This window comes from Capra hircus, chromosome 13 (genome assembly GCF_001704415.2).
Source record: "Capra hircus breed San Clemente chromosome 13, ASM170441v1, whole genome shotgun sequence".
In the NCBI taxonomy this organism is placed as follows: Eukaryota; Metazoa; Chordata; class Mammalia; order Artiodactyla; family Bovidae; genus Capra; species Capra hircus.
The window spans coordinates 65,410,357-65,435,500 of record NC_030820.1 but is presented as its reverse complement, the minus strand read 5'-3'; the positions used below and the strand labels follow the sequence as shown (position 1 = coordinate 65,435,500).

The 25,144-nt window shown below is 50.7% G+C and overlaps 1 protein-coding gene across 1 annotated transcript in view; it reads left to right on the top strand.

The window, feature by feature from the left end:
* SOGA1 (suppressor of glucose, autophagy associated 1) overlaps positions 1-25,144 on the top strand; it is a 75,276-nt gene that overhangs the window by 39,055 nt on the left and 11,077 nt on the right. Inside the window, exons 4-14 of the mRNA XM_018057819.1 lie at positions 1,779-1,841; positions 2,517-3,704; positions 4,860-5,006; positions 6,379-6,504; positions 7,714-7,944; positions 14,207-14,311; positions 15,275-15,442; positions 16,986-17,237; positions 18,739-18,810; positions 19,744-19,814; positions 22,755-24,108. Coding sequence (XP_017913308.1) covers positions 1,779-1,841; positions 2,517-3,704; positions 4,860-5,006; positions 6,379-6,504; positions 7,714-7,944; positions 14,207-14,311; positions 15,275-15,442; positions 16,986-17,237; positions 18,739-18,810; positions 19,744-19,814; positions 22,755-24,108 — 3,777 coding nt within the window. The remainder of the gene's footprint in view (positions 1-1,778; positions 1,842-2,516; positions 3,705-4,859; positions 5,007-6,378; positions 6,505-7,713; positions 7,945-14,206; positions 14,312-15,274; positions 15,443-16,985; positions 17,238-18,738; positions 18,811-19,743; positions 19,815-22,754; positions 24,109-25,144) is intronic.

The window sequence follows — 25,144 nt, the reverse complement described above, 5'->3', positions numbered from 1 at the left end:
CCTGTTTTTCCATCGCTTCATCAATAGAATGTGTTGTCAGGTGTTTGGATTTTTGCCAATCTGATAGGTGAGAAATTGTATCTCAGTGTAGTTTTAATTTGCATTTCTCTTCCATGAATAGGGTGAGCATCTTCCTATGGCTGGAGCCATTTACCCTTCTTTGCTTGTGAACTGGTTTTCATCTCTCTAGCCCATATCTCTGTAGGTTTGTTGGACTTCATCTTGTGACTCTTTTTATATATTTAGGATATTAACCATTTGTCAGTGTCATACACTGCAAATATTTTTTCCCAGTCATTTATATTTTTACTTTTCTTAGAGCATTTCTTTGCCCCAGGTAGAATTTGCTTATCTAATCAAATGCATCTATTTCTTTCCCTCTAGCTTCTGTATTTTTGTGTGCCTTTTTTTTTTTTTTCCTCATTGTGCAGCGTGTGAGATCCTAGTTCCCCCAACCAGGGATAGAACCCTTGCCCCCTGTACTGGGAGCATGGAGTCTTAATCACTGGACCACCAGGAAAATCCCTGCTTCTGTGTTTTTGAATCATGATTATCAGAGCCTTACTTTGCTTTAATCTGCACGAAAACCTACCATTTACATTGTAAAAAAATAATCAGTTCCCCATCATTTCTAAGCCTCTTATATAATTATGATTTGTTTTACCATATTCATTTTGTTTATTACTGTGTGTTAGTTGCTCAGTTGTGTCCGACTCTTTGCCACCCCATGGACTGTAGCCAGGCTTCTCTTTCCATGGAATTCTCCAGGCAAGACTGGAGCAGATTACCGTTCCCTTCTCCAGGGGATCTTCCTGACCCAGGGATGACACCCTGGTCTGCCACATTGCAGGCAGCTTCTTTACCATCTGAGCCACCAGGGAAGCCACCTAGAGTTCCATGTAAAAGTGATATCATATAGTATTTGTCTTTCCCTGTCTGACTTATTTCATTTAATATAAGAGAAATATTACTGTTTATTAATATCCACTCTGAATTAAAGTTCTCACTACAATGCCAGTTCCTTGAGCTCAGGATTCCCCCTGAGATGGAGATTTGCATGCAGAGGCTTATGGAAGCGTCCTCCTGGAATAACGCCATCAGAGATGGAGGCAGCAGGAGAAGCTGAGTTGGAGAGCGTTCATACTCGTGGCCTCAGCTGATCCCGTGGGGAGCTCTGGAGCTGGTGTGGGAAGAGGGCATGGACTAGTCATTGAATGTGGCTTCCCCCCCTTGCCCCCTCGCCCCCACAGGGAGGGCACAAGACCTTGGATGAGGTGGTTGCCCTCAGCCAGTGACCATCGCTGGAAGGGGGACTAGAGGAATGTTCTAGTACTAAGGGGAAGATCTGGGCATAACACTCCAATATCCCCCTGGGGTACCCTATTTGTCACGGTCCCTGCTGTATTCTCCATGCCTTACTCTGCCTGGCACATGATGGGTGCTCAGGGAGTCTTTGGTGAATGAATGAAAGACAAACAAGAATGGAAACCCAGATTTTCCAGGTCTTGGGCTCAAGCTGATTAGATCACAATTCCGGGGTGGGAGAGAGGGGAGGAACCCTGGGCAGGTGAACCTGGCTCTCCATTTGCAGTCACTGGGTGGTCTTCAGGCTCCTCTAACTCAGCAGTTGGTGCTGCTCAAGGCTGGCCATGGCTGGGCTGGGCTGGCTGGGGAGGGGAGGGGAGGGTTCTCAGCGGAACCCTGGCTGCTGTGACTGCTCTTGGATGTGCATCACCCTTGTGAGCTTTCAGCTCAATTTATTTTTAATCCTCATCCAGCACTCCTTGAAGAAAAGAGGAACGCGCTCCCTGGGGAAGACGGACAAGAAGCCTTCAGTGCAGGTACTTCTGGTCAGCCTCCACAGCCGCAGGCGGCATAACCCCAAGCAGCAGGTTTTAGTCTGAAGGCCCCTGGCTTAACAAGTGGCCCGAGGAGTCCCCAGAGGTGTCCACCCCTCCCCTGTTTCTGCTCCGTCCTCCCCTTGTTCATTTTCTTCGCTTTGATGCCAGCTTTACTTCTCCAAACTACACCCTGAACCCATGGTTCTCACATGGTCTGCTCTGTATAGTGCTGTCTGTAGCACAGGTCAGGCACAGAATACAGTTAGTCTCGAGTGGTTCTGGATGATCAGGGTGTCAGGCACTTTTTCTATATTGTCTCCTTTCATTTTCTTCATGGTCTGTTGGGAGCAGTGTTATTGCCCCATTTTACAGATGAGAAAACTGCAGTAGCAATGGTAGTAGTACTAGCAGCAACAGTCACCCTGACAGAATGTCACTTACTCCAGGAAGCCCTCCTGGATTCCTCAGGCTGCTATATGTGTGCCCCATTTGTGTGCTGCGTCCACCTCTCTGCCTCCCCTCTGGACCCCCAGTGCTTAAGCGTCAAGACTCTGTTCCCAGCACCCAGTAGTTAGAGTTCCCCGAAATGGTGTGGCTGAGCCTCCCAACACTAACTTTCCTGGCTCCTGCCTGTTTCCTGTTCCCCCCCCCCCCCCCCCCCCCCCCCGGCCCCAGGAGGACAGCGCGGACCTGAAGTGCCAGCTGCACTTTGCGAAGGAAGAGTCGGCGCTCATGTGCAAGAAGCTCACCAAGCTGGCCAAGGAGAACGACGGCATGAAGGAGGAGCTGCTCAAGTACCGCTCGCTCTACGGGGACCTAGACGGCGCCCTGTCGGCGGAGGAGCTGGCGGATGCCCCCCACTCGCGGGAGACGGAGCTCAAGGTGCATCTGAAGCTGGTGGAGGAGGAAGCCAACCTGCTGAGCCGCCGCATCGTGGAGCTGGAGGTGGAGAACCGCGGCCTGCGGGCCGAGATGGACGACATGAAGGATCACGGCGGCGGCGGCTGCGGGGCCCCAGAGGCCCGCCTGGCCTTCTCCGCGCTGGGCGGTGGCGAGTGCGGGGAGAGCCTAGCCGAGCTGCGTCGACACCTGCAGTTCGTGGAGGAGGAAGCCGAGCTGCTGCGGCGCTCCTCCGCGGAGCTGGAGGATCAGAACAAGCTGCTGCTGAGCGAGCTGGCCAAGTACCGCTCGGAGCACGAGCTGGACGTGACGCTGTCCGAGGACAGCTGCTCGGTGCTCAGCGAGCCCTCGCAGGAGGAGCTGGCGGCCGCCAAGCTGCAGATTGGCGAACTCAGCGGCAAGGTCAAGAAGCTGCAGTATGAGAACCGCGTGCTCCTCTCCAACCTCCAGCGGTGTGACCTGGCCTCCTGCCAGAGCACGCGGCCCATGCTGGAGACGGACGCCGAGGCTGGCGACTCCGCCCAGTGCGTGCCAGCTTCCCTGGCCGAGGCCCCGGGGCCCACGGCCACTCGGCTCTGCCGGGCCCGGGAGGCCGAGGCCCTGCCGGGGCTGCGGGAGCAGGCCGTCCTGGTCAGCAAGGCCATCGACGTCCTGGTGGCCGACGCCAACGGCTTCTCGGCCGGCCTGCGCCCCTATCTGGACAACGAGTGCGTCGACTTCCGGCTGCTCGAGGCCCCAGACAACAACAGCGAGGGCCCCAGGGACGCCAAGCTGATGCACGCTCTCCTGGTGCGGCTGAGCCTGTTCCAGCAGGAGCTCAACGCCTTCACGAGGAAGGCGGACTCGGTCCTCGGGGGCCCCGTCAAGGAGCCTCCGGAGCCCTTCTCCACACTGCCTGCCTTGAGCTCCCAGGGGCCCTCCAAGGAGATTCTTCTGGCCAAAGACCTTGGCTCAGACTTCCAGGTAAGAGGTCCCCATCAAGGGCCCTATTGCTTTTTTTCCCCCTGGCCCCACTGTGCAGCAGGCAAAACTTCTCTGATCAGAGATCGAACCCACGCCCCCTGCAATGGATGCGTGCAAAGTCTTAACCGCTGGCTGTGCTTCGCTAAGTCGTTTCAGTCATGCCCGACCCTGTGCGACCCCATGGACTGTGGCCCGCCAGGCTCCTCTGTCCCTGGGATTCTCCAGGCAAGAATACTGGAGTGGGTGGCCACGGCCTCCTCCAGGGCGTCTTCCCAACCCAGGGATCCAACTGGCCTCTAAGTCTCCTGCATTGGCAGGCTGGTTCTTCACCACTAGCACCACTGGGAAGCCCCTTAACCACTGGACCACCGGGAACTCCCCTGTAACTTTTTATATATTTGTGTATATATATATATATATGCACACACATATATATAAACCTTTTACTGAACCGTATCATACAGAGAAGCACACAAAACACAAATGGGCAGCTGAATGAATTTTCCCAAGGTGAGCACACCCATGTCATCATCGAGATGACAAGAACCCCAGCAGCCCCTCCACAGGTCCCCTTTTAGCCACTGTCCCCACTCCCAAGGGTAACCCTTCTCTCAATTCAGTTCTGTCTTTGAACTTTGCATGAATTGAATCACACAGAACACACTCACCTGTGCCTGACTTCTGTCACTCACCATTATGTTTGCTGTCTCAGGTAGAAGTAGTTCCGAGTATTCTCCTGACCGGGTATGACCTCATGGAGTGACTATACCACAGTTCCTTTAGTCATTGACCATTGATAGATACAGGCTTCTCTGTCCATGGGCTTCTCCAGGCAAGCATACTGGAGTGGGTTGCCATGCCTTCCTCCAGGGGATCTTTCCCACCTGAGTCTCTTTTATCTCCTGCATTCTGCCAAGCGCCACCTGGGAAGCCCCTAAGACCTGACACAGTCAAATAAAGTTAATTCATTAAAAGAAAAAATTCATGGAGAAGTTGCAGTCTGCCAATCACCGGAGGTGAGTCCACTTAGGTCCCTGCCCTCAGGTGCCCGGTCAGAGGCTCCCACAGAGCCTGGGACCTGGAGTGGCGCTGTTTCTGGCACCCCCCATGCCCCTCCCCGGGGCCACCTTTAGCTTCTTCTGCTTGGGCCTCTAGGTGCAGCCTCCTGACCTCAGGGACCTGCCAGAATGGGAGCCCAGGATACGAGAGGCCTTCCACACCAGCGACCTGGACTCCAAATCTGACCCTAGCCGGAGCTTCAGGCCTTACCGAGCTGAAGACAATGATTCCTACGCCTCTGAGGTGGGCCTGGGCCCACGGAAGCAGGGGCGAGGGGTAGGAGGAGAGTGGCTGAGGTGACTCAAGAACAGAGTGACCTGTGGAGAATTTTAGCCGGTGTTGATATGGATTCTGAGTGTTTCCTTTGGTTCCACGCTTCCTGGCAACAAGGGCTGGATGAGAAACAAGGAAGTTTGGGCCATTCTCAGGACCTGATGACAGGAAGTTTATAAACTCATCTGAGGAAGTTTTGGTTTTTTTAAATTTATTTTTGGCTGCGCTTCGTTGCTGCCGGCTTTCTCTCATTGCAGCAAGCAGGGGCTACTCTTCCTTGCAGTGCTCAGGCTTCTCCTTGCGGTGGCTTCTCTTGTTGCAGAGCACAAAGTCTAGGCTACGGACCTCAGAACCCGGGCACTCTGCATTGGGAGTACAGAGTCTTAACCTCGGGACCACCTGGAAAGTCCCTCAAGTAATTTTCATAAACTGAACACTCCTATGTAATCAGCAAGCAGATCAATGAATAACCCATGACCTGTCCCTGGAAGCTTGCCTTCTAGTCCCCATTTAGTCACATCCTGACTTCTAACCAGATAGATTTGTTTTGCCTGTTTAGCTCCAAATCCTTATAAACAGAATTTCCCCTGAAAATGTAGAGTTTTATTGTCTTTTTCATAGGAGTTTCTTACATTATAAACAGCAAATAATTATAACAGAATCCCTAAATAGCATAGCATAAGGATGGAAAAAGAAAATCAAGATCACAAGATTAACACATAGTTAACTACTGTGAATGTTTAGTTTGCTTAACTTGTTATTGAAATATAGCATAAAAATATACGTATAGTAAAGGGCACTATCCTTTTTGTTTTTTTGGCCACACCTCTCAGCTTGTGGGATCTTAGTTCCCTGACCTGCACCTTCGGCAGTGAAAGCACGTTGTCCTAACCACTGGACCGCCAGAGAATTACCAAGGGCACTATCCTTAAGTGTACAGTTGAATGGATTTTTACATACGTATAGACCCATTAAACACATATGTTTGATCCCTGACTTACCTAAGCTGTTTGTAAATTATTACAGTTATAAACAATGAGAGGAACATTTTTGTGAATACACTTAGTTTTCATAGTATATTATTTTCTTCAAATAAATTTTCGCCAGGAAGTATCAAGTTAAAATTCTAATAATAGCTAGATTTGATGTGCACTGTTTCATTTCATCGTCATGACAACCCACTGAAGTAGGGACCTGCCATCATGCCTGGAGTATACGTGAAGGATAGCTTGGGTCTGACTTCCTGCTGTCTTGCTCCCCTCTGACTGTCATCCTTTGACTCCAGTTTCTGTCCTTCTGCTCTCTCCCTGCTCCTCATCTGTGTCCCTCATCTCAACCCCAGATCAAGGAGCTGCAGCTGGTGCTGGCCGAGGCCCACGACAGCCTCCGGGGCCTGCAAGAGCAGCTCTCCCAGGAGCGGCAGCTCCGGAAGGAGGAGGCCGAAAGCTTCAATCAGAAAATGGTGCAGGTGGGTGGGGTCCTATCCCGCACCTACTGCAGCCTCTCTTCCCTGAACTGAGGGCGGAGACCCTGGCGGTCCTTGGGTTTTCAGAGGCAAGCATGTGAAGGGCAGCCTGTGTCTTTGCATGCGTGCTGCACTGGTGCTTATGCATTAACTGTGCTGGGCTGGAATCCTGGGCTTGTCATGGACTGTGTGACCTGAGGCCCATCCTCTCTCTTGGGGCCTCAGTGTCTCATCTATGAAATATTGCCCCCCTCAGAGCTGAAGTTCTATATTAGAAAGTCCATAGCCCTAGTTGGTAATCAAGATGGTAGTTCTGCTAGTAGAAATCATTTATGAAGCCCTTACTCTATGTCAGGATTGCAATGCACTTTCCACACATCATGTCCTTTAATCCTCATGTTTTCCCCTGTGAGGTGTCCCCCTTTTACACCTGGAAAAACTGATGCCCAGAGGGCCAAAGTGCTTTGCCCAGGACTCCACTTGCAGGGCGAGGTGGAGCTGGGATTCTAATCCAGGTTATTGGTTTCCTCTGAGCCATGATACCTCGTTGCGTCCTAGGGTATTCATGTCAGCAGCCTTCCTCACCCCAAGCATGGCCTTTGCTTTGCATGTTGGGTCACCCCTCCCTGCCATCATCACTCACCCTCCCAGGTGTCTCATTAAATGTGAGGGTCCATGTGAAACACTGGTGCCCAGTACGAGCTCATTGTGAAAAAGTGAAAGTGTTAGTTGCTCAGTCCTTTCCGACTCTCTCCCACCCCATGGACTGTAGCCTGCCAGGCTCCTCTGTCCATGGGATTCTTCAGGCAAGAATACTAGAGTGGGTAGTCATTCCCTTCTCCAGGGGATCTGCCAGCTCAGGCCTTGAACCTGGGTCTTCTGCATTGCAGGCAGATTCTTTACCATCTGAGCCACCAGGGAAGCTCACCTGGGCTCATTAGATAAAGCCAGTGTTTTTATAATCAGACAGCGGGTTCAGATCCCAGCGCTTCCACTGATTACTGTGGTTGCTGTGGTTTTTATGAGTTTCCTTTCCCTGGAGTAGCAGAGGGAGGTGTCTGTTTCAATAGAATGAACTGCTGGTGACAGAATCCCCAGCAAGGTCACCACTAGGCACCACATGTAATTTCTGCCTTTATCTGAGGCCTGGAATGGGAAGAATCGGGGTCCCCAAGACAGCCGGGGTGGCTCACGCTCTGGTCCCTCTTGCAGCTGAAGGAGGACCAGCAGAGGGCGCTCCTACGGCGCGAGTTTGAGCTCCAGAGTCTGAGCCTACAGCGGAGGCTGGAGCAGAAATTCTGGAGCCAGGAGAAGAACATGTTGGTGCAGGAGTCCCAGCAGTTCAAGCACAACTTCCTCCTGCTCTTCATGAAGCTCAGGTGGTTCCTCAAGCGCTGGCGGCAGGGCAAGGTTTTGCCCAGCGAGGGGGATGACTTCCTTGAGGTATGGTTCCCCTGGGACTGGGACTGGGGTGCGAGTGGGGTGGAAGAGAGAGGAGGGGAAGGAGCACCCAGCTGGGTCAACACAGCCCTGGGACTCAGATCCAAGCCATCAGCTTGCAGCTTCCATCCCTGCATTCATGCACTCATTCGCGTCAGTTTGTTGAGAGCCAGCTCTTCACTGAGTGCTGTGGCAGGTGCTGGGGATACTGTGGTGAAGACTTGGTCCCAGACTCCTTGGGGGCCAGTAGGTCTTTAACACCTCTCTGGTATTCCTTGGTTTCCCTTTTTAACAAGCCTGTGTCTTCAGCTGGCAACCGTATCTGGGTGAATTTAATGGTCTAGTTTTGTTGCTTTTGCTTTATATGCAAATATGATATATTAATGGTTTTATACAGTAAAATGCACACATCTTACGTGTACAGCTGATGAAGTTTTATAGTACACACCCCAAAGATACACAGTATAGCATCCCCCAGGTTACAATGAGCACATTTCCAGTGCCCCAGAACATTCCTCAGTTCCCCAGGTGATAAGCCCATCCCAGCAGTCAGCACTGTCCTGGCTTCATAAACACCATGGATTAATTTCACCTGTTCTAAAACTTTATCAAGACGTCTAGTATTTTGTGTCCGGCTTTTGCTTAATAGGCATGCAGAATCCTCCGATATCAGGGATTGAACCCATGTCTCCTGCATTGACAGGCAGATTCTTTACTACTGAGATAACAGGGAAGCCCCTAATTTATTTTTAATGTTATCTTTGACAATGGTAATTGGCAGTGACTCTCCATTTTTAGTAATAATATCAACTTCCTTTTAATTTTAATTTTATTTAAAAAATATTTATTTATTTGGCTGAGCTGAGTCTTAGTTGCAGCATGCAGTATCTTTAGTTGCAACATGTGGGATCTAATTCCCTGACCAGGGCTTGAACCCGGGCCCCCTGCATTGAGAGCTTGAAGTCTTAAGTCACTGGACCAACAGAGGAGTCCCTCACCTTTCTTTTTTACATTTATTTATTTAACCAGAAGGAGTAGGTTGACTTAAAAGCATCAGTGATAGTACAGGTGGTATTTGGGTGTGGCAGGAAATAGGACTAGTGGGGCTTTGGGAATGTGTGAAGGTTGGGAAGGACTCACGTGGCCCGTTGGTCCCGCAGCCTGTGAAGGCTGCAGGTTGACCTCAGATCCTTGACCTCAGATCCTCATCCTCCTGTCACAGTCAGCCAGCACGCTCACATTACTGGGAGAAGGGGACAGGTAAGGATGCCATACCTGTCACATCCACCTGAGTTGGCACTGCTCACCTGGCCTTTTGAGTACAGATACCTCTGGTCTAGACCAGGCTTTGCCCTTCTCTCATTCAAGTTACTCATTCCACAGTCAATGGAGACTAGTGGCCACCCCAGTGTACCCCTCTCTGGGGTCCCCTAGAGTAGCCTGAATGTCCCAATAGCAGGGGATGGTGGTTAGAACTGAATCTGTAGCAAGCGTTCCCTCCCCTACCCCCAGCAGAGCTCATGATTCTTCTCACAGGCCACCCACTTACTCCTGAAGGGCCTCGAGAGAGAGTTGCTGACCAGTTTCAGTGGACATGCTCCCTGCTGCCCTTGTCCAGGAATGTCTGACCCAAAGGTGCCCCTATGAGAAGCACCTTGAAAGCCCAGCATAGCTGCCCCTTGAGCATCACTCTTTGTGACACCTGGGTACTATTATTTTTTTTTTTAATCTTATCCATGTATTTACTTATTGGAATATAATTGCTTTACCATATTGTATTAGTTTCTGCTTTACAACATCATGAATCCTGTATAAGTATACATATGCCCTCTCCCTCTTGAGCCTCCCTCCGACCCCTGGGTACTACTATTTGAAACCACTGTCTGCTTCAGGACCACCCCTCCTGTTTGGAAGTCCCACACAAGCCTCTGGATGAAGCCCAGTGTGGTTTGTTTTTTTATATATTTTTAAATTTATTTTTTAAATTATAGTAAAATATATATAACATAAATTTTAACCATTTTTAAGTTTACAATTCAGTGGCATTAATTCACATTCTTGTGCAACCATCACCACCATTCAGAACTCTGTCTTACAAAATTGAAACTCTTACCCATGAACTCTTTATCCCTCCCTGTGCCTGCCCCTGGCAGCCACTACTCTGCTCTCTGCTTATATGAGTTTGTCAGATTCCATATATAAGTGAGATCTTGTAGTATTTGTGTTTCTGTCTCTAGCTGATCTTGCTTAGCATAATGTCTTCCAGGTTCATCCTCATTATCACAGATAGTAGGATTTCCTTCCTTTATAAGACTGAGTAATATTTCCTTGCGTCTATATGTCACATTTGCTTTACTCTTTCATTCACAGACACACACTTAGGTTGTCTGTCTCTGTATCTTGGCTATTGTGAATAATGCCACAGTGAACACACAGAGATCCGAATTTCATTTCCTTTGGATATATATCCATAAGTGGGATTGCTAGATCATATAGGAGTTCTATTTTAAAATTCTGGGGAAACCTCTACACTGTTTTTCATAGGGGAGATGTTTTGCCCCCAGAATTGTCTACAGGCCATATAGCCTGTATTTTAAATCAGTTTGTTGCAAGCAAATTCTCTGTATTTGGTGAAAATCTTTCTAGCCATTTCAATGTACTGGAATAACAGAGAGAAACAGAGACTTACTTTAGGAGAAAAATAAGGTATAAGCATAGAAAGTGAAATGGTATATATACCTATAATAAATAGAAACATATGTACTTACTGAAATAGACATAAATAAATAAAAAATAAGTATAGGGGCTTCCATGGTGGCTCAGAGAGTAAAGAATCTGCTTGCAATGCAGGAGACCCGAATTCAATCCTTGGGTCAGGAAGATCCCCTAGAAGGGAATGGCTAGAAATAGACATAATTAATAAGAAATAAACATAACCACCCATATTGTAAAATATATGTATATATACACGCATATAAAATGATATAAAGCCCAGTGTATAAAAATATATATGCACAAATGCATAATAAAATACATATAGCTATGACATATATACTAACTATATATGTATACTATATATGTATATGACATATATACTATAACATATATAACTATATGAATAAGGGGCTTCTCAGGTGGCTCAGTTTGTGAAGAATCCACCTGCCAACGCAGGAGATGCAAGAGACTCGGGTTCTATCCCTGGATTGGGAAGATCCTCTGGAGGAGGAAATGACAACCCACTCCAGTATTCTTGGAAACTTCATGGACAGAGGAGCCTGATGAGCTACAGCGCATGGGGTTGCAAAGAGTTGGACACAGCTGAGCACACATGCGCTCGGGTGCATGGGCCCAGGGCCCAGGAGTACAAATAACAAGCGATATATATTCATACTTTGAAAGAACATATATGTCCACATACGCAGAAGTGAAACTGTACGACTTCCCTGGTGGCTCAGAAGGTAAAGCGCCTGTCTACAATGCGGGAGACCCGGGTTCAGTCCCTGGGTCGGGAAGATCCCCTGGAGAAGGAAATGGCAATCCACTCCAGTACTACTGCCTGGAAAATCCCATGGATAGAGGAGCCTGGTAGGCTACAGTCCGTGGGGTCGCAAAGAGTCGGACATGACTGAGCGACTTCACTTCATGTGGATGATAACCCCTCATATATTGAGTATTTACAGTGTCCTGGGCTCTGTGTCAAATGCTCTCAGTGGATAATTGCGTTAGGTATCCACACATACCCTATGATTTGGAAACAAGTACTACCCCCATTTTACTGCAGATAAAGATCTTTGATTCCTGGTCCTCAGTTCTGAAATACAGAAATTCTGAGAACTGTTTTGTTGAGTCTAACTCAGATGGAAAAAGTTAACCTGATATTCATTTGGCAGCAAAACCTTTATTTATCCCATTTCATTAGTATTCACATGTTTGAAGGGGAAATACTGGTGTTGGTGAGCACAGGGTGTTACTCCAGATGGGGCTGTTATATAATATACAGTGTGGGTACCATATTATCTTTCCAAATCTCGATTAATTCTGAATTCCAAGCACACCTGGCCTCAAAGAATTTCAGAGAAAGAATTGCACACCTGTGTATACAGATAATAAAGTCTGCCTGTTGGACTGCCCTGGGGATCGGTGGTTAAGAATCCACCTGCCAATGCAGAGGGCATGGGATCCCTGGTCCAGGAAGATTCCACATGCCACAGGGCAGCTAAGCCTGTGCGCCACAACCACTGAAGCGCTCACACCCTAGAGCCTAGGCTCCTCAACAAGAGAAGCCGTTGCAGTGAGAAACCCAGGCACCACCACTCAAGAATAGGCCCTGCTCACTGCAGCTAGAGAAAGCCAGCATGCAGCAGCAAAGACGCGGAAGACGCGGCACGGCCAAACTGAAATAAGCAAATAAATACATTTGTTTAAGTTTGTGTGTTTAGATACTGGTGACCAAGGATGGAACTGGGTGTTTATTCACACAGGCCCTTCTACCCGCACATACTTCCCAGTGCCTGCCCTGACCCTGGAAACTTCTTCATTTGGTTTTTAGGACACCATATTCTCTTGGTTTTCTTTCCACCTCACTGGTTGCTCCTTTTCAGTGGCCTTGGCTGGACCCTCCTTTTCCTCCTGAACTGACCCCTTAAGGTCACAGTTGCCAGGGTTTATAGCCCTCAGGCCGCATCTCTCCTTTTGACCTTTGCCTACTGCCTTGGAAAGCTTGTCCAGGCACTTGGCTTCCATGGCCTTTCCTGCACGTTGTGAATCTATCTAGAACCTACCAATCTGCCCCCGCCGCACTGCCCAGCCCTGTCACCACCCCCATCTGAACCATCATCACTTCTTGCCTGGATCATCACTGCAGCCTCCTAACTGGTCTTCCCACCGTTGCCCTTGCACCCTTCCACCGAGCATCTTCTGTTCAAACCAGGCGGGCACCAGGCTGCGTGTACTCCATGTGGATGGTGTCCCCTGGTGCTGTGGAGCTCTGTTTCTACCCTATAAAGTATCCTAACACAGCAGCCAGAGTGATCTCACAAAACTGGAAGTCAGGTCAGTGTCACTCCTTAGCACAGCCCTCCTCTGGCTCCCACGTCACCCAGAGTAGAAGCGCAAGTCCCTACAACACCTGGCCAACCCGCCTTGGTCCCCGTACCTCTCACTTTCATCCTGGCTCTCCTGCTCTTCCTCAGACAGACATGTTCCCACCTCACGGCCTTTGCATTTGCTGTCGTTGTTCCCTGGAATTCTCAACCTGCAGGTCTTCACATGACTTATTCTTTTACTTCCTTCAGAACTTTGCCCAGATACTACCTCCTCCCTGAGGCCTTCCTTGACCACCAGTGGAGCACATCCTAGCTCCTTTCATGGTTCTCTTCTTCTTCATAGCACTTATTATTATGGAATATTTCATATACTTAATGACATTTCATGTATTTCACATATCTGTTTGTTTTATTGCTACTGGAATGGAGGCTCAAGGGGACCAGGGTTTTTTGTCTGTCTTGCTCACTGACATATCCCCAGCTTTGAACAAGGACCTGGTGCATGGCAGATATTCAGTAAATATGTGTCAAATAAGGGACTTCCTTGGTGGTCCAGTGGTTAAAACTTCATGCTGTCAATACAAGGGGGCACAGGTTTGATCCTGGATCAGGGAACTAAGATCCCACATGCTCCCAGACACAGCTGAAAAAAAAAAAAAGTCAAATGAATGAATTAATGAACAGTAAATTAACACTCTCTTCTCCTTCTCTCCCTTCTTGAACTAGCCCTGGTCTCCTGGGGTGACTCTGGACTCCTGTCCAGAATCAATTAATAGCAACCCCCACCCCCAGGAAGGGCCCCCGTCTGTCTACCCAAACCTCTGGTTGCCCTTATCTATAGTTAAGAGGGTGCCGTGGCCCTTTTAATCCAATCACTGTGCCTCCTTTGATAACAGAGCTATTTCTGAGTAGTTCTCAGGGATGTCTCATGGTCCTTGGGGCAGAAGAGATGGTTGTGGGGTAGGGGAAAGGGCCAGAAGGACCTGACTCTCTAGCTATGCTCCTTGGCCTGGATGGTGCCTAAGAGTAAAAGTTAAAATTTGGGAAATCAGTGCCTAGCTGGGGTGCCTTTGGTCCATAAGTCCTCATATTTGCTTCCTGCCTGTCTATTCAGCCCCCTTTTTATCTAAGTCACTAGCCTGTATCCTCTCCCCCTGAGGGTTAGACCCTCAGGCGTGATGCTCTGCCACCCCCTGATCAGTTTGTTTTTTAAAAAACAGGTAAATAGCATGAAGGAGCTGTACCTGCTAATGGAGGAAGAGGAATTGAATGCCCAGCATTCTGATAACAAGACCTGCACAGGGGACAGCTGGACCCAAAACACGGTGAATTCTCAGCCCATTTCCAGTCCTGTCCATTTGTTCCTTTGTCTGTTTAGTGATCATGTCTTGCGGCTTTTCTAACTGCAGCCCTACACCGGGGACTAGAGCTACAGAGGGTCATTGCCTGGTCACTGGCCCCAGATGCTCAGTACTGTGCGGTACATAAGTCATTCCAGGGCAGTGATAGAGGGTCAGATGATGGATTGTGGGGTCACAGGGAAGAGAGCAGTTAATTCTGTTCAGAGTGTAGGGGATGGTATTACAGAGAAGGGGTTTTAGGTGGTAGGTTTTGAAAGATGAATAGGAGCTTGCCTAATAAAGAATGAGGAAAAGGCCATTCTGTACCAAAAGAACTGTGTTTGCAGAGGTGCGGCAAGGTATTCTGAGACTGGCTACAGCTTGGGATGTTGGACAGCAGGCTGGAGTGAGCTGTATGAAGAAAGACCTTGTGGCCTAGGATCAGGAACTTTCAAATCGAGGCAGGGGGTAGTGGAGCAGTGGGGTCAGGCTCCCAGGGGTACCCACACTAAGCTGGGTTATAGGTGGGAAACAGGTCATGTGCCCAGGAGAGAAGATTAGGCCCAAGTCAGATAGGTAAACTCCAGCGTTCAGATTGCTCATCTGGCCCCTGGTGGGTCAGAGAATGCAGTTGCTGAGCAGGGAGAAAGACCCAGGCCTAGATGCTGCAGAGCCTCAGAGAAGCCAGGGCCCAGCTCAGCTTTAGGCTGAATAATTGGTATAACTACAGAATTTTGTGTTTATGTGAAGCTGGGGCATGTGTCAGCCTTGGAGGGGGCCTGGGCTGGGCTTGTTATGCCTGTTTTATGAAGAGATGATCCAGAGCAGTCGTGGGACTTGCCTGGGGCCTGGTAGAGTCCCACACTGAACGCTGGATGAGTTCCCAGTCCAGCCTCCCCTTCTTGCCGCTCTGAAAGTTCCTGACTGAGACCTTGCCCCCATTTGCAGCCCAATGAGTACATCAAGACACTGGCCGACATGAAGGTGACGCTGAAGGAGCTATGCTGGCTGCTCCGGGATGAACGCCGTGGCCTGACTGAGCTTCAGCAACAGTTTGCCAAGGCCAAGGCCACCTGGGAAACAGAGCGGGCGGAGCTCAAGAGCCATACTGCCCTGGTGAGTGTCTCACTGGCCAGGGACATCCCTCTCCTTGTTCCTGTCTCTGCCAAGGTCTCAGCTGTCAGACTGGGAAACAGGATGGCCAAGCCATGCTCCTAGAAGCATAGGAATCATTTTACTTGCTTTGTGGCCCAGAAAAGGCAAGATCTTGCCTAGATCACACAGCAAGGATACCAGAAGCAGTGGAGCCAGGGGGGTCTCTGGGCTAGGAAAGGCAGGTGAGGGGTTGGCAAAGGAGCCTGGGGGCATCACGGGCACCTTTCCCATACCACAGGCTCACAGGCGAGGCCAGAACACTTAAATGCCTGTCTGCGCCTGATGGCATCTTCATCCTCACACTTAGACTTCTGTGGCTTGCTGTCCTTGTAAAATCCCCTTAACTCTCTGCTACTTGGCCCTGTTTTGCTCCGTCCACTCAAAGTGGGGGACTCCCCTCCCTACAAGCCAAATAATCAAAGGACCCTTGACCAGGAGCCCTGGGTATTTAGTCTCTGCTGTGTGCCTGGCAGCAAGTTAGCTGCCCTCTACTGTGGTCTGACAAGTGTGAGGGTGGGCTTCCTCCCACTCAGAGTGCTCTCACCACCCCCATACCACCTGCACTGCCCAGCTTCCTCCTCCCTGCCCCTGCTGCAGGCTGCCTTCCCGGCGTCATGGGCCCCTTGGAGGTGGGTACACCGACTATCTTTGTTGGGCAAGTGACAAGACAGGCACAGAGGAGTTCAGTTTCTTTTCCAAGATCACCCAGCTAATAAACGGCAGACCTGATCTTCACTCCCCAAACCTTTGCCCTCCTGGCTTCTCATGACCGTGATCCCCCCCTTCTTCCCAGTTCTCAAACTGCTGGCTTCCTGGTGCCACCAGTCTGTCCTCCCAACCTTCCCTGCAGATCTCACAGCTCCCTTCCCATCTGCACTTTCCACAGTGTCCACTGTTCATACTGCCCCACAGCCCCAGCCATTGCAGGGGCCCCTCCGCCATGGGAATCTGATCACAGCCTGGGGTGTGGGGTGCCTTGATTCCATATGGCATCTTTACCTCCTGCTCCCTCCTCTCCCGAGCTTGGGACCAGGAAAGCCGTTACTCTTGAGTGATTCCTGCACACATTTGTTTATGTTTAGACTGCATATCTCCCACTAACTATAAACCCTGGTAAGTGTTGATGAAATGCCATGAGAAGCAATAACTAGGAACCTCTGCCATTTTGTAGCTATGTGACCTGGGGAAAGTAACCTCTCTGAACCTCTTCCCCCTTGGTAAAAATATCAAAAATGGTAGTTATCTTGCTGAGTTTTCTTGAGGATACACATAGTGCCTAAAAAGCCCTTAGCGCGGAGCTTGGTGTGTAGAAACTGTGCCACACAAGCTTTGATTGTGAGAAGAGACTAGTTCTAACTAAAGAGGTCAGTGACGGCTCCTCCTCCTCCGAGAGGACCCTCCTCCCTTTGCCTACCCTCTGCTGGTGCCTGGGAGGGAAGATCATGGGAGGGGACAGCAAGGGGCCTCCCAGTGCCAGCCACCCAATTTGCTCTTCCTTCCCCAGATGGAGCTGAAGGCTGGGAAGGGGGCTGGGGATCGGACGGGGCCTGACTGGAAGGCAGCCCTGCAGAGGGAGCGGGAGGAGCAGCAGCACCTCCTGGCCGAGTCCTACAGCGCGGTCATGGAGCTGACGCGGCAGCTGCAGGTCAGCGAGCACAACTGGGCCCAGGAGAAGCTGCAGCTGGTGGAGCGGCTTCAGGGTGAGAAGCAGCAGGTGGAGCAGCAGCTAAAGGAGCTGCAGAATCGCCTGAGCCAGGTGAGGCCTGCCCCAGCCCCAGCCGCCTTAAGCCACAAGCGGGGAGTTGCTGTGAGCACAGACCAGAGGGAAGACTCCTCCAGGTACTGCTGGATCCATGTGCTCAGAGACCGCGGTGGGAACCAGGTCTTCCTTCCTGCTGGTCTCATAGGCTTGCTTTCCGTGTGTTTTATTCCGAAGCAAGCTGTCCTCCAATGTGGCCTCTTTGAGTTTTGTGTTCACATCCTCACAGCTTAGCATTTGCAATGGGAAGAAAGTTTTCTTTTTCTCCACGGCTCTGATCAGCCAGGTATGAGTCATATGTCCATATCCAGAAACTACCAAAAGCCTTGAACCAAGAGAGAAGAACCAAGGCTGGTTCCTCATGAAAATTAGAGTTCTCTGACCAAAAGAGATAAATAGGAAAAACAGTCATTGACCGTAGCCCCCCACTACAGTTAACTTGCGCCTCGGTTATCAAGCTCTGTTTTCCTTTATTATTTCAGTTGTATAAATCAGGACTTCATCTTTATATAAGACTCAAATACTGCAAAAGCATACTCCAACCCACTCCCTCCCTTTCTTGCTATTTAAATTTACATTCAGAGATTTTTTATTATCATTAATTGAATCATAATATGCTGCTGCTGCTGCTGCTAAGTCACGTCAGTCGTGTCCGATTCTGTGCGACCACATAGATGGCAGCCCACCAGGCCCCCCTGTCCCTGGGATTCTCCAGGCAAGAACACTGGAGTGGGGTGCCATTTCCTTCTCCAATGCGTGAAAATGAAAAGTGAAAGTGAAGTTGCTCAGTCGTGTCCGACTCAGCGACCCCATAGATGGCAGCCCACCAGGCCCCCCTGTCCCTGGGATTCTCCAGGCAAGAACACTGGAGTGGGGTGCCATTTCCTTCTCCAATGCGTGAAAATGAAAAGTGAAAGTGAAGTTGCTCAGTCGTGTCCGACTCAGCGACCCCATAGATGGCAGCCCACCAGGCTCCTCCGTCCCTGGGATTTTCCAGGCAAGAGTACTGGAGTGGGGTGCCATTGCCTTCTCCAGGGAATCATAATATATATATATATATATACATATATATATATATATAATTTACATTTTGCCTCTTTCATAGAGAGCTGTTCACAACAGAGGGCAGAGTCATGCCATTCAGTTTAATTGCTGCTTAGCATACCTAGTGTGGAGACATCACTTTAATGTCATTCAGCTGCTGCTTAGCTGATATAGCTGTTCCAGGAACTGTAGCATGAATTAACATAGTAATAACAACTATTACTGCATTTGAGATAATGACACTTATAAGGATGCCTATAAATGGTTGGTTTTATGATCATTTGCCAAACCCACTTTGTTGGCTCAGAGCTGCTGTCCATTCGAAAGGTGGCTCCAAGCCCGTGATCTGGGTCATGTGGGCTGCAGAGTGGAGCCTGGGGAATGGCACTGCACAAAACAGAGCCCTGCTCCCCAGCTTTGCCTGTACGTGACCACCTTCTTTATTCTTGTTCAGCTGCAGAAAGCTGCTGACCCCTGGGTCCTAAAGCACTCAGATCTGGAGAAGCAGGACAACAGCTGGAAAGAGGTGAGAGAGGTGGCAGGCTCCTGGTTACACTGCAGAATCCCTCACTTGGGGGAAATGTGACCTGGAGGATGCTAATTCTGTCCCATAGGTCACATACCCTCACGCCCTTGGGCTCCTCAGTCCTGAGGTCTCTACTTCATGATTCCAGCCTTAAGACCTGTGAAGGTCCCCTCCTTGCCAGCTCCATCCTTCCATGCCTGGGGAGAAAGGTTAGGTGTCTCTCTGTTTTAATTATGCTTTTCTGTAATACAGGGCCTCTAAAAGAGCTTTGTGATCCTGGGCAAGTCACTCTGTCTCTTTGGGCCCCAGGTGCCTCACTGGTAAAATAAAAAGCATATTTTCTGCCTTAGCCCAGCCCAGCTTGTGGAGATTAATCAGTGAAGTTTGCTTCTGAACCTCAGGGGCACTGTCCGTATAGCAGCACACTGAGTAAAGAAACAGTGAAGCCCTTGCTCAACAGCCTGAGGGTGTCGTGAATTAGATTTGGTTGCAGCAAAAGCCAATTCTGGGGAACTGAAGTAGGAGAGGATTTCATTAGGGGCTCAAGAGGGGCTCTGACTCTGCCGGGTCAGAAAACTGGTGCAAGTCTTGGTTCTGGAACCAGGGTGAGGCAAACCCCAAACAAGACCTCAGGTCACTGCTTTCACCTTCAACTGAGCAGTGGCTACTGGTTGCTTTGTTGCTGCCATTACATTCACAGTAAGTTCTAGATAGACTCTCTTGGGTCTCCCTTGGACCATGGATTGGCCAAGCTTGGATCACATACCTATGGAGGGTGGGGTTAGATGCACTATAGCCAGAAACTGACCAATGGGCTTCTAGGTCGGTGCTAACAATACTCTTGCTCTACACGAGGAGCCTCAGGCAGAGGGGCTGGGGCCAGCTCCCACACTGTGGCCAGACTGACCCTTTCCTGTCTCTCTTCCATGACAGACCCGCAGTGAAAAGATCCACGACAAAGAAGCTGTTTCTGAAGCTGAGCTTGGGGGAACCGGCTTAAAGAGGTGCTGGCAGCCCCATCCCTTTGCCCTGTCCCCAGCCCCACCCCCTGCCCCAGCCCCTGGCCTGCGGTCTGTCTTGCCACTTTGCCTTTCTTCTTTGCTCCACGTGTCCAGCACTGCACCTCCACTGAATTGAGAGAACATGGGGATATGTTTTTTATGGAACCCCAGCCACTTAGGAGCTGGGAAACTTTGGGTGATAGCAATGCTACCCTGCAATTTTTTTTTTTATTCTAGTCATGGAAAATGGGCCCCAGTGTATCCTAGCTGGGAAAGAAACTGTTTAGCTCCTTTTGGGGTTCCTCCTGTCTCTGGAGTTTGGAGAGTCCTCAGTTCAGTTCAGTTCAGTCACTCAGTCGTGTCCGACTCTTTGCGACCCCATGAATCGCAGCACGCCAGGCCTCCCTGTCCATCACCATCTCCCGGAGTTCACTCAGACTCAACGTCCATTGAGTCCATGATGCCATCCAGCCATCTCATCCTCTGTCGTCCCCTTCTCCTCCTGCCCCCAATACCTCCCAGCCTCAGAGTCTTTTCCAATGAGTCAACTCTTCCCATGAGGTGGCCAAAGTACTGCAGTTTCAGCTTTAGCATCATTCCTTCCAAAGAAATCCCAGGGTTGATCTCCTTCAGAATGGACTGGTTGGATCTCCTTGCAGTCCAAGGGGCTCTCAAGAGTCTTCTCCAACACCACAGTTCAAAAGCATCAATTCTTCGGTGCTCAGCCTTCTTCACAGTCCAACTCTCACATCCATACATGACCACAGGAAAAACCATAGCCTTGACTAGATGGACCTTAGTCGGCAAAGTAATGTCTCGGCTTTTGAATATGCTATCTAGGTTGGTCATAACTTCTCTTCCAAGGAGTAAGCGTCTTTTAATTTCATGGCTGCAGTCACCATCTGCAGTGATTCTGGAGCCCAAAAAAATAAAGTCTGACACCGTTTCCACCGTTTCCCCATCTATTTCCCATGAAATGATGGGACTGGATGCCATGATCTTCGTTTTCTGAATGTTGAGCTTTAGGCCAACATTTTTGCTCTCCTGTTTCACTTTGATCAAGAGGATTTTTAGCTCCTCTTCACTTTCTGCCATAAGGGTGGTGTCATCTGCATATCTGAGGTTATTTATATTTCTCCCGGCAATCTTGATTCCAGCTTTTGTTTCTTTCCAGTCCAGCGTTTCTCATGATGTTCTCTGCATAGAAGTTAAACAAGCAGGGTGATAATATACAGCCTTGACGTACTCCTTTTCCTATTTGAAACCAGTCTGTTGTTCCATGTCCAGTTCTAACTGTTGCTTCCTGACCAGCATACAGATTTCTCAAGAGGCAGGTTAGGTGGTCTGGTATTCCCATCTCTTTCAGAATTTTCCACAGTTTATTGTGATCCACACAGTCAAAGGCTTTGGCATAGTCTTGGACCTCTATTCCTGATAGTACTGAGTATCATCCTCTGGGCCCAGCCCTGTGCTATAGCCAGGGAAACCCCAGGGGCTCTCAAGACCATGTCTCCACCATTAGGAAACCCATGAAGAGAGTTGGGGTAACAGGACCCCACAGGGGCCATGTGAGCAGCCCAAAGCCAAGTAAGCCCGGGGAGGAGGGTGGCTCTGGAGCTGTGATGTGAGATTTGAATTTCAGCACTGCAGGTTCTAGCTCTGTGCCCTGGTGCTATACTTCCCATCTCTACTTATGGGGTATCAGGAACTGCCCCCTAGACTTGTCCGAGGACTGAATGGTCTGACGTGTGCAATGCTGTCACGTATGCCTGGCACTTACAGTCATGAGACAGCACGCACACCAGGTCTGGGCCAGAGATAAAGTGGTTTCCTGGATCATGTTATTATTTGTTGTTACTTACTCAGTCATGTCTGACTCTTTGCGACCACATGGACTATAGCCTGCCAGGCTCCTCTGGCCATGGAATTCCCCAGGCAAGAATACTGGAGTGGGTTGCCATTCCCTTCTCCAGGGGATCTTCCCAACCCAGGGATCGAAACTAGGTCTCCTGCATTGCAGGCAGATTCTTTACCGTTTGAGCCACCTGGGAAGTCCTAGATTGGGCTCCCCCAAAAGTAAGCCTTCAGGCAAGGATTTGAGTGCAAATGGAACATTTAGGAGGGGATTCCAGGAAAAGTCTGGAAGTGAGACAGGAAAGGGAAGGCACCATAAAGGAGGTGTTATCAACCAGGGTACACGTGGGAAGCTGGGGCTATTTCACAAGATTGCTGGGAGCCAGAGTGGAGCGTGAGTTCTCCCACCTAAGGGGACCTGGGGACTGGCACCAAATTACCAAACTCCACCCATGGTTTGTTGATGGCTATGTCCATACATCATGTGAAAGGTTTAGTTTCTGCTCAGTGGTAAAGAATCTGCCTGCAATGCAAGATACGTGGGTTCCATCCCTGGGTCTGGAAGATCTGGAGAAGGAAATGGCAACCCACTCCAGTATGCTTGCCTGGGAAATCCCATGGACTGAGGAGCCTGGTGGGCTACAGTCCATGGGGTCACAAAAGAGTTGGATATGACTTCAGCAACTAAAGAACAACTGGGTGGAGGCCAAGTGTGCTCCTGCAGACAGAAAAACAGCCCTCAGGTGGAGAATGGCAGGTGCGTGGAGAACGGCAGGTGCGTGGAGAACGGCAGGTGCGTGGAGAACGGCAGGTGCGTGGAGAACGGCAGGTGCGTGGAGAACGGCAGGTGCGTGGAGAATGGCAGGTGCGTGGAGAACGGCAGGTGCTCGGAGCATGCAGTACTGCACGTGTAGGTGTGCGTGTGGAGGGAGTGAGAGGCAGGGCACCAACAGCATCTTTCACAAGAGGTGAGCAGGACTGTCGTGGTCCCAGCTCCCGTGAAGCGCAGGGACCAGCGAGGAAGACCAGAGTGCTTGCTCCGTATAAGGCATCTTCCACTAACTCAGCCGTTCTCTCTGCTCTTCCCAGAACCAAATCTGTTTCCTCCATGTCGGAGTTTGAGAGTTTGCTGGACTGTTCCCCGTACCTCGCCGGGGAAGCCTCCCGGGGCAAAAAGCTGCCCAACAGCCCTGCTTTTGCCTTCGTGGGCGCCCAGCCAGTGGACCCGGAGAAGGGTGCCCCCGAACAGCCAGGGCTCTCGCCCCGTGACTGCAACCGCCTGGGCGCCCTGGGCTGCCCGGAGCCGGCGGGGAGGCAGATGCAACGCAGCTACACAGCGCCCGACAAGACGGGCATCCGCGTGTACTACAGCCCCCCGGTGGCCCGGCGCCTGGGCGTCCCCGTGGTCCATGACAGGGAGGGGAAGATCATCATCGAGCCGGGCTTCCTTTTCACCACAGCCAAGCCCAAAGAGTCGGCCGAGGCGGACGGGTTGGCCGAGAGCTCCTACAGCCGCTGGCTCTGCAACTTCTCCCGGCAGCGCCTGGACGGCGGCTCCGGGGGCGGCCCCTCGGCGGCGGGGCCTGGCTTCCCAGCGGCCCTGCATGACTTCGAGATGTCGGGGAACATGAGCGACGACATGAAGGAGATCACCAACTGCGTGCGCCAGGCCATGCGCTCGGGCTCGCTGGAGCGGAAGGTGAAGAGCACGTCCAGCCAGACGGTGGGCGTGGCCAGTGTGGGCACGCAGACTATCCGCACGGTCAGCGTGGGCCTGCAGACCGACCCGCCCCGCGGCAGCCTGCACGGCAAGAGCTGGTCGCCGCGCGGCTCCTCGCTCGTGTCCGTGCGCAGCAAGCAGATCTCATCTTCCCTGGACAAGGTGCACGCGCGCATCGAACGGCCCTGCTGCTCACCCAAGTACGGCTCGCCCAAGCTCCAGAGGCGCTCTGTGTCCAAGCTGGACGGGGCCAAGGACCGCAGCCTGTGGAACCTGCACCAGGGCAAGCAGAACGGCTCGGCCTGGGCGCGCTCCACCACCACGAGGGACAGCCCTGTGCTGAGGAACATCAACGACGGGCTGTCCAGCCTCTTCAGCGTGGTGGAGCACTCGGGGAGCACGGAGTCGGTCTGGAAACTTGGCATGTCCGAGGCCCGGGCCAAGCCTGAACCGCCCAAGTACGGCATCGTGCAGGAGTTCTTCCGCAACGTGTGTGGCCGGGCGCCGAGCCCCACGGCGTCCGCGGCTGGAGAAGAGGGCGCCAAGAAGCCGGAGCCCCTCTCCCCAGCCAGCTACCATCAACCCGAGGGCATGGCTAGGATCCTGAACAAGAAGGTGGGCAAGTCGGGCGGCAGTGAGGAGGCCAGGCTCTCCGTGCTCCCGCAGGTGGGGAAGGATGGTATCACTCGAGATGGAGATGGAGCCACGGTCCTTCCCAATGAGGTAGGTGGGTTGGGGGCGGGGTGCCCTTTTTCTTTTGAGGTGAGTTTGGCTTATAAGGTCCCAACTCTTTGGTTTTCAAGCTCAGGCGTGTGGTTTGTGTGTTTCAGTAAGCCCCTGTGCTGCCCTGGGATGGGGGTTGGAAGGCCTCCGTCCTGGAACAGCAGACCTGATGGACACATCATCTGATCACTAGACGCGTGAGCATGGCTTACCCACGCTCACCCCCAGAGACTGCCAGCATCCCCTCCCGGGAAGACGCGTGTGCGCTGCTCTCCTGCCACCCAGCGGTGTGCCCGCTCCCTTGATTCATGAGAGCCAGTCGTGGACCTCTCTGTGTTCAGTGGTGTCAACTTAGTACCCTGAGAGGATTTGCTCAGTGGAAACGAATTGCTGAAAATCAGCACTCCTCCTCTCACTCCTGGGAAACTAGTCTCTAAATATGTCCCCGCACACCACTGCCCCCACCCCACCAAGACTCCGTCCCCAAGGGCTTCCATTCTGAGACCCTTTTGTTGCTCATTCCACTCCGGATATCAATTTCAGATTTAGTTAAGGTTTATGTGTATATTAGTAAAACATATAAGTTAACGTTGCAGAAAGGGAAATTGGAGGTTATACCGTGGAACCCAAGGGCAAGGATCCAAAGGCCCCGGTGGCTGCTCTGTCTCCCTCTCCTCTCTTAAAAAAAAAAAAAATCTATCTCTATATAGATATATATATATATGTATCTATCTATCTATCTATCTATATAATTTGTCTGTCTGCACCAGGTCTTAGTTGTAGCACTCAGGATCTTTTAGTTGTGGCATGCGGAATCTAGTTCCCTGATCAAGGACTGAACCCAGAACCCCCTGTGTTGGGAACTTCGAGTCTTAGCCACTAGACCACCAGGGAAGTCCCTCCCTCTCCTCTCCTTTGAGCTTCATTTTCTCTGATGTCCTCTTTCTCCTTCCCTCTCTGTTGTATTTGCATATGGTCCAGGTGGGCTCGCCCTACTCTGCTTTTGTAACATTTTCCGGTTCAAGCACTTAAAAGA